The 14,513-nt window shown below is 38.8% G+C and overlaps 1 protein-coding gene across 2 annotated transcripts; it reads right to left on the bottom strand.

The window, feature by feature from the left end:
• Window positions 1-257: 257 nt before the first annotated feature.
• On the bottom strand, window positions 258-13,326 carry tmlhe (trimethyllysine hydroxylase, epsilon). Of its 2 annotated transcripts, XM_041800709.1 has the most exons (8): window positions 12,940-13,326; window positions 12,692-12,868; window positions 4,616-4,895; window positions 4,387-4,506; window positions 3,957-4,193; window positions 1,736-1,874; window positions 1,469-1,643; window positions 258-492 (listed from the first exon to the last, which is right to left on the bottom strand). In XM_041800709.1, the coding sequence occupies exons 1-7, from the start codon at window positions 13,076-13,078 to the stop codon at window positions 1,512-1,514; spliced, it is 1,224 nt and encodes a 407-aa protein (XP_041656643.1). In that variant the 5' UTR covers window positions 13,079-13,326; the 3' UTR covers window positions 258-492; window positions 1,469-1,511. The 2 variants fall into 2 exon arrangements, with proteins under 2 accessions (XP_041656643.1, XP_041656642.1); XM_041800708.1 differs by having other exon boundaries at window positions 258-1,643.
• Between the last annotated feature and the right edge of the window lie 1,187 nt (window positions 13,327-14,513).

Raw genomic sequence — 14,513 nt, forward strand, 5'->3', positions numbered from 1 at the left:
CCCTGTCTTTTTTATTTGACATGATCCCCAGAGGAGGAACTGTTAGAACTTAAGTTATCCTTCAAATTTCCACACTTGTTAAAAATTTTCAAAAAGTCCATGATCTAAAAAACAACTAAGATGCTATGACTGTTACTTTACAGAATAGCTTGTACTGAGTGCACATTAACTCAGCATCCAGTGACATTTTAACATTTTATTTTCTTTGCAGATGGTGTGGATTATACTTCTGTTTATAAAACAATGACAGAAAATGCTTCATGCTTCCACTTCTTTATCCTTTTAATAAAGAAAGTACATTCAAATGCAGTAAACATTAAACAATGTTATGTTGGTATAAAAGCAAATGATAGCAACAAAACAAGAACAAAGCATGGTGAGAGGTTCATTTCCACTCACGTCCAGGATTTCTTTGTACTCTGTTCATGCTTGGTTTGGAGAAAGAGGAAGTGCAGGCCGGCTGGAAGGCTTTTATGCTGGAAGTGGCTTGAACTGGAGAGGCAGGGAAGTCAGGTATGGTGGTAGAGACAGGTGACAACTTGAGATATAACATAGAGTGTATTAGTGTTTATGCGTCTTAGCTTTAACCGGCTGTAATGACACTGACTGGGGCCGTACCTTACACTTTAAAATTCTGACTGATAAGAAAAATGTAAATTTTATGGTTTCAAGTGTAAATCTCACTGGCATCGTAGACACAACTTTGAAAATTAAATAAAAAAGTTACATTCAAAAGTTACATTTAATGCAGACACTTGACATATAAAAAGTCATATTATTGACTTAGTCTGACTACAATCTGCAGTGCATAGTGGTGAAATCAATCAATTCTCTTGTGTGTAAACATTTTTATCAGAGCAGACAGGACGAGGCAATCCGCTCATAGTCTGCACTCAGTCTCTGTGCTGGTCTTTGACCTAGAAGTCAAACATATAAAAGCTAAGCACAGCAGGGGTTGAATTGTTGATTGCCTTCAGATATCACAATAAGATAAGAGGATCACAGTCCTTAATTCTGTACCAAAAGAAAGCTTTACAGCTGTTGAGCTGTCTGTATTTCCACAGTTTAGCAAACTAACAGTTCAACTGTTAAGCTGCTAGCTAACTTGTTAGCACAGTTTACCAGAAGAAGGTCAGATATTAACCAGCTCATGTCACCACCTATTACAGCAGAGTCAGACACTCTTAAGTGAATAAACTGATTTTCCCATGGTACTGAGGTAAGAACAATTCAGTCAAAGATCTGAATGAAGCCGTAACTGTAGCTTGATTTAATCGTGCATTTTATCATTCCGAGTGAGATTTGTTGGTTGCTCTGACAACCAAGACTTAAGTGCAAACTTAATTAAAACTCTTATTTACAGTATGGTTTACTGAGTCTGGATGATTATCAGAAAAACAGGATTCAGAGTATTTAAAATTGAAGCAGCGTCATTAAATCTCAAAGAGGTTAACTGAATTTTGTAGACCTGCTACTGAGGTACAGAGGTGAAGCAGTCTTTGTGGTCAGGATCAGGCCAGCAGACCAAAGCCACGTGCAGCACTGAGAACGTCATCTCTGGTCATGTAGCATCCACAGAGCTGCCTCATGCCAGTGAAAGACTCCCTCCCATGCATGACGCGCCAGTTATCAATGAAGAGAACCTTTAAAAGACAAAAAATAGGGTAAGATGTTTAGATGATGCCTATTTGTGTCAGCTGCCTTTTGACAGAGACATTTAGAGAAGAATTCTTACTTTTCCCGGAGTCAGTTTGACCCACAGCTCATTCTCCGGCCGTCTCATCTCTGTCGTCAGCTCTCGATGTGCCACGTACCATTTCTGAACCAGGTCATGAGGAATGGTGTTTATCACTGTTCGGTCAGAGTTGTTGTACCTGTTGCAAAGATGTGTTTAAAGTAGAAATAGTCCGACATTCTGTCATTAATGCACGGTAAGCCTTTTTTTATTATCTCAGAACAACATGACAGGAAAATGAAAAAAAAAAACTAATAGAAGTTCTGGGACAATCAAGCAATCTACGAAGTTCAGAGTACAAAATAATCTTAAACCACTAGGATAAATCATCAAAACGTATGTTGTGTAGCTTGACTCTTCATAGCCAGAGACTGCATTTGAGTCAACTGTGGACAAGAGCATGAAATCCTGAATATCCATTAATAAATATGGTATGCAAGGGGGAATTGACCGTATCTTTACAGCAGCCTTTCCTTGGATGTCATAATAAGGGTAGGAAAATTTAATTTTGTCACATTGTTGTACTTCTGTCTTTAAGCCTGCAGATCTAAATTGACCATACATCTATGGCAGCCATGTTCCTGCGATGTCACTCCAAGAATTGACAGTTCAGATGCTTCAGGCCACTTGACACGCTGAGTCATGTATAAAGAAGTCTATGAATTAAGTAAGTTACAAAATTCCAAAATATAAAATTTATAATAGAGAGTAATACGAAAATCAAAGACAAACACTAATTTGAGTAGAATATGAAGATTCGCAGCTACACAAATATAAAATAGTCTCTTCAAAAAGGTGCAATGTCACGACTGCAACCACTCATTCAAATTCAACAAATACAATGCAATGAAAAAGCATTTACTTCCTTCCTGATTTCTTATTTGTTGCATATCTGTCACACTTAAATGTTTCAGACCATCAAACAAATTTTAATATAAGGCAAAGATAACAAGAGTTAATACAAAATGCTGTTTTTAAATGATTCCACTTATTCAAGCATGAATGTCCTGTTTATGGTCGTGCCACAGAGCTCAATCGGATTGTGTCTGGACTTCACCAAGTCAACTCAAAAAACCTGTTTTTTTAAAGCCATTCAGAGGTTGGCTTGGTGTGTTGTGGATCATCCTGCTGCTGCATAACCAAAGTAAGTTTCGGTTTGAGGTCATGAACTGATGGGCAGATATTCTTCTTCAGGATCTTCTGGTAGAGAGCAGAATTCATACTACCACCACGTTTAGCTGTTCTTTTTATGAGATGGTGTGTTAGTTTTGTCCCAGGTCTAACAGTCCAAAAAGTTCAAGTTTTGTCCCCTCAGTCCACAGAATATTTTCCAAAGTCTTGGGGATCATCAAGAGTTTTTTCTTGACAAATCTGAGACAAGCTTTTGTGTTCTTTTTGGTTAGCAGTGGTTTTGGTCTTGGAACTCTCCCATGGATGCCATTTTTGCCCAGTCTCTTTCTCATTGTTGAACCATCAACACCGACCTTAACTGAGTCGAGTGAGGCCTGCAGGTCTTTAGATGTTGTTCTGGGTCCTTATGATGTCCTGGATGAGTCGTCAGTGCACTCTAGGAGTAACTTTGGTAGGCTGGTCACTCCTGGGAAGATTCACCACTGTCCCAAGTTTTCTCCATTTTTGGATAATGGCTCTCAGTGTGGTTCCCTTGAGTCCCAAAGCCTTAGCAATGGCTTTGTGACCCTTTCCAGACTGAGAGATGTCAATGACTTTGTTTTTCATCTGTTTTTTAATTTCTTTAGATGATGATGTGTTGCTTTTTGAGATCTTTTATCCTACTTTGCCAGGCAGATTCTTTTTAGGGGTTTCTTAGTTCAACAGATCTGGCAGGAATCAGCTCTGGATGTGGCTAGTAAATTTAAACTAATCTTTCTAAAAAACAAAATGTGGTTAATCACAGTCCCAGTGCATTTAAAAGGGGGTGCAAAAACTTTTTGGCATAGGGCCTGGTAGGTTTGGACGTCTTTTTTATTCAAAAATAAAAATATCATTTAAAAAACATTTTTTATTTACTCGGTTATCTTTCTCAAATATTAAAATTTTTTTCATGATATAAAACATTTATATGTGACAAATACACAAAAAATAACTGCCTCATTTAAAACTTAAAAATAAATTCATGCTATGATTTTTTTTTTTTTTTTTTTTTTTTAGGGAAAGGCCTGAAGGGACTGAGTAAAATTCATAAAATAAATAGCTGACTCACCTGAGCATGTATATTTCATTGTTCCAGGGATAGATGTTGAGCACAGGGCCGATACCAGTTATGTGGTTTGTATGATTCCCGGTCTTTTCTACATATTCGTGAGGGATGGGCAGACGAGAGAGCAGCTCAAAGTTTTCGGGAGATCTCTGCCGTAGTTTTTCAGCAGCGTAAAACCCATCGACGAGGAGGGTCCTTCCGCCGGTCGCTACATGCTTGATACAGTGGAACACCTGGATACTACAGCAATCAAAAAATCAACTTAGATATAATTTAATCATTAAGGGAATGCAAGGAAATGCATATCATATTGGGTTTGGCTGGAGGTTTGCCAAGATCAAAATACAGACGGATGAAAAACATATTTCTTGATGTATTTCAAAAGAGAATTTTTCAGCACTAAAAGCAAAGTTTAGTCCCCCGCTGAACCTACCCACATGGCTCATGAAAGTATGAGGTGTCAGTGTGACGATCCAGGGACAGCGTGCTGTAGGCAGTGTCTCCTCTGGAAAAGTCAGCTGTCAAACTCCACATTTTTCCATATGTAGTCTCCCTTTTGGACAAAAAGACAAGTGGACAGGACTAAACATCTTGTCTGTTACCAATACAGAGAAGATTCTTCAGTATCACTGAAGCACAGGCATAAAGGAACCCTTCAGTACCTGATAATGCTGACCCTCTCAGTGACAGCCTGTGTGTCCTCAACTGTAGGTGGGACATCTTCCACGAGAGCAAACCCATACAGAAGATAGTTCTGTAGAAACATCTTTAATTCGTCACCAGAGCTCATGAACTTCTCCCATTTGGCGGCAGGTACTTTAGCTTTGTCATAGATGTCTGCGTTCCACAAGACACGAGGCTGGACCGGCCTCTGCTTCTTAGCTTCGAAGCTGTTCTCAGCAAGCCAGCTCAGGCTGTACTTTGTTACATGACCATCAGGCCCTGAGACAAAGACATGAAAATACAAATGTTATAAAGCACCAGGGACGGTAACAGAACTGATAATAACAGAATTTGAAATCTTGGTATATTCAGTCAAAACCAAACAATATTGATACCTGTTCCACTTTTGTGGTGTTCATAAAATTACAAGGCAAAGGTTCCTTAATCTGATTATTTTTTTATTACCAAAAATGTTAAGCAAACTCATTATATCTATCTATATTTTTCTTTTGTTAATGGCAGCTTTGGGTTAAAATTAGGGCTGAAGATCTGAAGAGTTTTCAATACCGCTGATCAAAATATAACAACATTATTGTTTCAACATTCAGTATCATAGTGTCTAACAAGGGTAGAAGGAGTACAAGAATACTATACTCAGGTAAAACTACAGTTAAGCTGAGTTAAGTTTATCCGCATTAAGATCCACTGTTCATAAACTATGCTAGCGTCTGTGTACAACCTCATTTTGTCTTGTTGCTCTGATTGGCCCTTCATACTTGTGACAGACAGCATCTCTGTCCAATCACCTTCTGAGAACTTTTTGGAAAACATTTCTGCTCTCCCCAAATTCTTTGTAAGGGATGTTCCCCAGATGACCGTGAAATAAATCCATGTACTACATAGATGAAACAGTCTATCTGGCATATCAGGTTAAATCTAAGGTGGTTTAAAAATAAAATGTGATTTTTCCTTTATGTGAAAAACATGATATGAGTTTTCAAACATTTTTTTTTCAATTAAAAGCACATATTTTAAATAAACTGCTGTGCAACTGCACATTTTGAATGTACTATGGAAAGTTTGATTCAGTCCCATTTTAAATTTTACCCATACGCCTGTTTTTTGCCTGGTCTCCCTGTAGCAGAGTTGCAGAAGTCAACAACAGCAATGACGTCAGTAGATGGAACGGGACATTTCTACTTCAAGCAACTTCTTTAAATTCTTATTTGAGATGAAAAGGACCATTTTGTGTTTAAACATTAAATAATCATATTGGATTGTTTTTGCAGAACAGGGGCTAACGTGGTAGGGGATAGAGGTGAACTGGAATCTAGGTTTTCTCCCACCATGTGCTTCTAAACACTACAGTTGACCCGTAAAATGAGTACCTACCAGTTTCATGTAGTCAACAGTAAGTTTGGACCTTCTCTCTTAGGTTATGTATTTTCTATACCATTAAAGGTATGCTTAAGTGAAAGTACTGATTTTGAAAACTATTCAAAAAAGAACAAGTGCACCAAAAAAAAGCACAAATAAATGCTCCTCTTTTTTAGAAATATAAAAAAGGGCATCAGTTTCATAATGTACCTTAGTTAATGTTCTGAAACGTATTGCCGCTTATCTATTAGATCATCCACACTGCTTGGCTCATTGTAAAGGTTTGATTATTATATTTCAGTTAGTGAACACATTATAATAATCATCACATTATGTAACAGTTGTCCTCACTGTACAAAATATTGATCAGCTGGAACAGCAAAAATGATGTGACTGAGGCATCGCTTACAGCGAATCTTGTTCTCACAGGAGCTTCAAAAAGATATCTTCTCCTCATTAAAACTGTCTCAATATCCAACTCAGTTAAACTTTATAGGGGTAATCTGAATTAAAAAAAAGAACCCCAAGTCGCAGCATCTGAATCCAACTTGAAGACAAAAAAAAAAAAAAAACATCAGAAACTATGAACCGAATTGTGTGCTTTTTTTGACAGCCATTAAAAAGAACAGCAATATGCATGGCAATATTTACAGTTCAATATTAGCAGCAGATGTCTGATAAGCAAGGTAAACGAGTGAGCCAGGATTTCCTGCAGCAACTGCTGGACAAACTGACCTTTATTACTGGAAAAGTCCCCCTTATTTTCTATACTTAATGAGCACTTAAACACAGTAAGAGCAAAAATACTAAGACAGTGAGGGCAAGTGAAGTTTAATAGAAGCCTCCAGCTTCATTCTGCATCACTGACTTTGAGCATTTAGCAAACCAACCCGGTGAGGGCCATTGTGCAGCCACATTCAGCTGACCTTGAGTATGAACCACAGACAGACTGAGTGGCAGTGCCCACAGGAGAGTGTGCATCATCAAACGTCTGAGGGCTGATGGGTGCCCATTTGTCAGTGCATGTAAGCTTCAGAGCCACTCTGATGCAATAAAAAAAACACTGTAACAATGAAACGTCCAATCAAAGCTTGAGCCTTGAAGCCCAAAAGGCAGCATCAGTCAGTGTCTGAGTAGTGAATGCCAGACGAACGCCCACGCAGAGAGAAAAGCCAGCATCTCCAAGCAGCCAGACTCTCCCCGTTCTGCTGTCACATCAAAAGCTCCCAGCAGAGTCTGAAATTAACTTTTGACCCTTTTTTCTTTCTTGTGTAGTATTATGTTAAACTCAGAGCAAAACTACTATTATTGATCAGTTATTTATTCATCATTTCTTTATCCAGAATGTTTTAGCAAATATAAATTTGGATCCTAATATGAAAATAGATTTTAAGGTTTTGTAAACGATCAGAATTCTTCCTTATGAAAATTAGCTCAAACATCATTTCTTTTTTTAAAATCACATTTGGTGCTTTACAGGGGATATTTCAGGCTTTTGCTCCAATCATCTGTATTATGCCTCTCATATCTGAACCACATGTTTATGCTCTATAATTGTCTTTCTTCTAATATCAGATATGACCACTGAGATTAAAGATTGGGGAGCAGACAGCAACTGCCACAAAGCCCTAAAATAAAGTAGCAAAAAACTGCAGATCCCCTAGTGGCCACTTGAGGCAGGCACCAAAAGTGAGTAAATCCCAATGTGTCCCATTTTAAAACATCTCTATTTAGTACCAGAGATTTTGTTTACCATTACAGCTCATACATTGATTGTACCTCTTCAACATCGGTGTAAGATCAGCATCAGCCGATGGTTGACCTGTTAAGCGTCATCAGTCCAGCAGCAAAAAACGTGACATGTGCCAATGATCGTTGCCGATGTGTGTCAAATATGGAAAATAGACAGTGCATGCTGTTGTGAGAGAAAACTAAGAATTAGGCTACAAGGGCTGGGAAATATATTCAGGGTTCTTTCTTATAATAACACTGTATTTCTAAATGAGATATAAGATAAGATGATGAGATATAAGATGATGGTCTGAAACATTTAGATCAGATTAAACATGACTGTTTATTTATATAGTTCATGTTAAGGCTGATTTGAAAATGTCTTCAGTGATTTATTTTAGGCTAAAGAGAGTCCCCTGCAATTTTTTTACTATCTATACTGAAATACATTGAAATAACAAGTTGCATTGTGGATTTCCATGGTTGAATTATAAAACAAAAAAGAACCAGTTACCAGGTAAGATCTCTAATAGAAGATTAAGAAAAAAAGAAAGAGTAGAGGTGAGACCGCATAGTGGAAAAGCACTATTAGCTTTAATGGTTTTGCAAAGTATGGTCCTTTTTGGCCCTAGATAACCAAGATGGTGATTACCAAAACGCTGGACTTAAGATCTGCAAAGGCAACTAATGGGTCACATCACAAGAGCTTCCATTATGTATAAAAATCTCTGGTCATAATGGTGGAGGGAATGTGTGGGTGTGTTGTTTACACCTGTTTCTTTTGCACACCTGGCTCCCCTCTGCTGCTGTGAGGCCATTTATTCCTCTTACTCAAAAAGAGGCCTCTAAATCCCATATGGCCTTTTATCCATTGTGAGCGGGGTCAGGCTGCTGCTATACCGGAGACATAATAAGGGATTGCTCCAGCTAGATAGGAGGCTGTTGGTGGTTAAATTACTTCCTGCTCGGGTCTCTCAAGGGAGCAGCTCAGTGAGGGATTGATCCTAGTGGATTATTAGGTGGAGGATGAGGGTTAGAAAGGGCTAGAGAGTGGAAAATCTTTATAAAGGGATTTAAAGATAACAGTTTTTTTCCTTTCTGATACTGGTTCAGAAAGACTGACTTTTGCAATTTACCCTTAAAATACCAGCGTGATAAAACAAAGACATGATAATGATCATTTTTGAAACACTAACTTTGTATGGCTATATTATTTTTGTACAATTTGGCCCAACATACTGAAAAAATCCTAACCTAATGAGTACAGAAAAAAAAGCGGGCTTATGATTTATAATCTTAATCAGCATCAAGAAAGCCTGATTTCAATCAAGAAAATGCCAACTCCGTATTTCTGTAAGCTTTAATAAAGTAATAATTTTCTAAAATACAACATTTTAATGAATCATATGAAAACTCATTGCTGGCCCTCCATGAGCACAACAATGTTGCACGACTAACGATCTAAAAATTGCTCTCATCTGCCTCTCAGCAGTTGCTTGTTGAAGTCATGGTATTTATTATTTCTTTGTGAGCTTCTATATTGGAGAATAGAAAGCATGGCCGTTTGGGGGACTGCTGGTAAATTACTGTATGAAATCAGGGCACAGTTTGGTGCTCTCAGTGATACCTGTTTTCAGAGACTTTCCCAAATTTTTTTTTAGAATCCAACCAATTCTGTTTATTTAGTTTTGCACAAATCCGCAACTCATTTTGGAATGTGCCCGAACATGCTATTGTTTTCACAGAGACGCATAAGCTTTTCACTTCAGCTCTATCATAACCACCAACAAATATTCTTACATAATTTATTCCACACCCTTAGGATGACCTGGTAAGAGAGGACATCTTCACACAATAAAACACTATCACTAGAGAGGTTAAAGTCCACCAAACCCTCACCTCTGCAGAGAACTTACACTACCTAGTTACATGCTGTAAAAGCCTTTTGTCATCTTTTATGGTTTGACTGACATTCTTAAACTTGTAGTAAGATATTCTTCAAATAGCACTATCATAGGTGTTCTTAACTTATTAAGTCAATTGCATACATAAGTTTGTAGTGCAAAGGTGATATACACTACCTCTTCTAAGAGCTCTGACTTTAGTTAATATTAAAAATGTTAGGGATGCAAACCAACTTTTTGTAACATCCAAGCTGACTTACAGTACTGTGCAGAAGTTTTAAGCATGTTTGGGCCAAAATTTGAGGCTGAAGTTAGGTGTGTAACGGCGAGTACGCCCACCTGAGGGCCCCATCGAGAGGTAAGGAGGATTGACACAACCCAGGTCATGCTCTGGATGTCTGTACATAACCATGGGCATGGGAAAATAATCTGATGAAAACAAAACAAAAACCACAGCTTTAGGGTGGAGTTATGGCTAGATGTGGCGCTTAAACATAGCCTAGGGTACTGTTAGGGTGAGTAGGAGGGTTGCCACAACCCCCTGGTTGTTGTGTGTATGTTCTAAGCACCTGAAAACTGTTGGTGGTTGCTGGATGGATTACCAGGGGTGCAAAGGCCCTGACAAAAGAAATGATGTTAAGCTCGACCTTGGCTGCTGAGCGACACACGTATGTCAAATGTGTCAACACTGACTCTGACCACCCTCCCTCCTCTCTTCAGCCTGTGGTTGTGGAACATCAGGACCTGTGAAGAACCATTAGCGCTCTACATGCCTGAAACTTCTGCACAGTACTGTATGTCATTATTATAGGAGTCATACGGTATGTACTGTATCTCATTAAAATGCATATGAAGCCTGTTGTTTTATTAAAAGTGCAATATCATCCAATATCATTGCAATAGCACATTATTACAAAATTGTGCAGTACTACTTTAAATTAAGCTTGACAAAAGTTTCATACTTTTTATCTTTGCCTTTACTGGAGCCTATCCCAGCTGTCCTTGGTGGGAGGCGGGTACACCCTCCACTGGTCGCCAGTTAATCCCAGGGCTGACAAATAGAGACAAACAACCAGGCCCACTCACACCAACACCTACAGCCAAAAAATTAGAGTCACCAATTAACTGGAAGCTGGAGTTCTTGCTGTTCTCCTTGGGTACCCATGCATGCACAAGGAGAACCTAATGCTGAAGTTGAGTTTATGATTCATAAATTTCTCAAAATTTAGTTAACTACTATGTGAGTTTGTATGGTACACATATAAACCAATGTTAATCCTATTAGGTAAACATGCTTTAATATACTGGGTTACTTTTAAAAAGCTACATGTATTTCAGGTGCTTAGGTGAGAAATGGATCCAAAATCTTGTGAATACTTTTGTGCAGTTTTGGCAGGGTACAGTGATCTGACATGCCAGCCAGACTGTTTCAAATATCCACTGTAGGAGATACATTTCATACCCATCCAAGCAATAGTCCATAGTCTGCTTTTGAGAAGGCAGAGCCATGAAAAACTTCACACAGGATGATTGCATGAACATCCTGTCTGACACATTCATTACAGGCCAATCAGAGCAATTAAACATATGACATAGTAAGTGTCTGCAGCCCCAGTGAGTAAACAACATCATGTGAGCATGACAGGCAGCTGCAATCGTTGTTAACTATCAGTGAAGCCAGCTGGTTAATCAAACTCATGCACAAGCTGTACATGAGAAGAGAAAAAGCATGTTTTCAACCAAAAAAAGCTTCAGGGAGTCTCTGCTCTTCTTTTAATAAAAGGTGTTGTCCAGTTCTGATAAAACTGCGGCTATAGCTGCATGTGAGCTAATCACTTCACTGGTGGCAGCCATTGTTCCCCAGCATGCAGTACAACAAAACTCAGCCCTTAGCTATCAGCTCATTGTCCTCAAATGACACTGATTGGACCATTCATTCTAAGATCAGGCTTAAATGTTTCAGACTGAAGTGTTGCAAAATGGATCTGCCAGAAAGGGAAAATAGCAAAGCCATCTGCTTTGCAAGGTTAATCATGCAACAGTTTGGTTATAGTTTTTCATGACTAAAAAAAAGACATTTCAAAAATATTGAGTGCAAAGGACGTTTTTAGCTGGTGTGTTACTGAAACAAATAATAGCATCATTGGGTCTTTACTTGTATGTTATCAAAGTTTACAAATAATTCGGTAATGCAAGCATGCAACTCGTAAATATATGTATCATAGGTACAGCCATTTTCTAATTAATGCACACATTACAATGTGGAAAATTATAATTACTGTGGCTTTAAGTATGCTATACAGACTGCATGATCCACCAGATTTAATTCATAAGTGAAACACTTGTAACAAGTAAAGTGGCATGCTTTAAGTCAGTTTAGTGAATCATGGGGTTTCTGCACACTTACCAATCAAGTGTAAGAGTTTTAAAGAGTTTCAGACCTGATCTGATCAAAACAATACCTTACTTTGAGCAGCGAATAGTCAAAACTGAAAGGCATGTGAGATTCCTCATACAGAGCTGAGTTATGTGGTCTAATGTCCTCTCAATGAAATGTCAATTGATGCAGGACAAAGAGGTGTTTTGGTCATAAACACCCAAATTAAACACCCATTTAATGCCCCTTTTCTATCAATATGCAGTACAGTGATATTTGTCATACACAACTGGCATATACTCAAAAAAGAATGATTAAGTCAAATAAATGTAAGTAGAGAACAAAGACTGGATAGACACGTTTACGCCAGTGTGCCCTCTAAAATCTAAGACTTTTATGACTTTGTATGGCCGTAAAGAGTCCAGTTCAAGGCTTTAAAGGATCTGGAATCAGCTGCCATTACCTGGTTGATCCTACTTGGCGTTTCTCCTTTATTACAATCTTATCTGGATGCATTTTATTATTATTATTATTATTATTATTATTATTATTATTATTATCATTATTATCTGTTCTGAAGTGCATAGAGTAAAATACCTGCTTACAAGTGTTACAGACCACTCCTCCATCTCCTCTATGTCCACAAATTAAGTTTGGTGGACTAGTAGTGAAGGTAGCTGACTCACATGTAAGGACGAGCTGTCCATCCTCCACGCTGGTCTTGTCAGGACGGATGTTCAGGTGTATGGTGGCAGTGTCCAGGTTTCTCTGGTTAGTCTTGGAGTTGTATGAAGACTCTGAGCGGCAGTGATCCCGCAGCCACACGTAGTTAAAACGCATCTCTGTTCCTCCATAGTTGAGCTCTGGTGATTCAAAACGAGGGTTAGAGTAGAATGTAGTCTCAAAGACACGTAAAATTGCGGCTAAAACTCACCGAGGTGGTCTTCACGTGAATGAAAAGTTGCTGAGCTCGCGGCACATGCTCGTGTCTGTGTGATTTGTCTCCAGTTTCCAGACAGTACATGAGTCTGCTTTAAAGCAGCCTTAAAACTCCGATTTAAAGAGGCAAACATCCCGACGGTGACACAACTTTAGATCCACAGTGAGCAAATTATGATCCCGTTCTTCCCCCAGATTCACAGCTAACGTAAAGTCACCGCTCACCGCTCCGTTGCCCTCAAAGCTTCGGTGTCACAGAATATTTTATACTCATATAGAATTCTGAACAGCAGTTATGATGTTCAGTCCTGTCAACGACATTTACAGCTGTAAACATTAACCATACGGAGCCATAATGAACCCTGCAGGACCGCCTGTAACGGTTACTTCTTCTCCAACTCGACTGATGGTAGAGGAACTACAGCGCAGGCGCATTAGTGTCACCTACAGGCTTGACCTGTAATAACGGCTTGGTAGACAATACAGGTCTAAAAGTCATTTTTAGCCATTTATGCCACTTTGTGTAGCATTTTTCATTTCTTTCTTTAACATTTCGTCCATTTCTGTAAAATCTTTTTACATTTTGACAATATTTTGCTGGTTTTTGCAAATTTCTACTGATTTCCAACCATTTTTTGACACTTTATGTCCACTTTTCCCATTTTTGCTGCTTTTATGCCCATTTTTACCACCATTCGGGCCCAGTTAGAAAATGTCAGGACCAATCAGTGTCGAGGGGCAGTACTTTCAGGCACAGCTGAGTCGTGACGTAAGTAAGCAGCAACAAGAGGCCGGTGCAATTATGGCAGAAGACATTAGCGTGGTTGCTGCAAAAGCGCCAATTTTATCAGAACTTGACATTTCTTTGTTAAAAGAAGAACAAAGATCAGCAATGAGTTGTTTTCATTTCAAAATTGACAAAAGTCGTGTACTGGCATGTCTACAGTCGCCATGGTTTGCGTTGTGCAGTTCTGTATGGAATTTACTCCTTCAGTAGGGGCGCAGTTTGGTAGCAGCTGCGTCACGTATTCTGTTGCCCTGATTGGCCCGTAAAGATGTGACAGACTGTTCATCCAATCACCCTCCAAGTTTTTTTCAAAGGCTCTGCCCTTTCTAAGTTGCTGTCTATTAGAGGTTTACCAGATAGATGTGTGAAAGAAATCCCTCTGGCATGCCAGGTTAATCTTAACCATCGTGGTACAACCCCCCCATACATTGAGAGAACATGAAGACACTAGCTTATAAGACACGTTTGTTTTTTTGAACCAGGCTGTAAACCAGTTTATTTCTAGCGTAAAAAACGGCTTTTTAACAGGTGTTCAGACAGGACTTACGGTTTTCCTGCAGCCAGCCTCAAGTGCACTCTCGACGTATTGCAATTTTTTGCACTTCCACATTGGCTTCATTTTTGAGGACTGGAGGTTGCTGCTTGGTCATACTTTATGGTTCTCAGGGATATCTAGTGACACAAACAGAGCAGAATGCACGACTTTCTATTAGCTTGCTTTCCTTAGCATAATTTCCTACTTTTACTTCTCAAAGGGATATTTCAATATTTTTGAAGTTTGG

This window comes from Cheilinus undulatus, linkage group 12 (genome assembly GCF_018320785.1).
Source record: "Cheilinus undulatus linkage group 12, ASM1832078v1, whole genome shotgun sequence".
In the NCBI taxonomy this organism is placed as follows: Eukaryota; Metazoa; Chordata; class Actinopteri; order Labriformes; family Labridae; genus Cheilinus; species Cheilinus undulatus.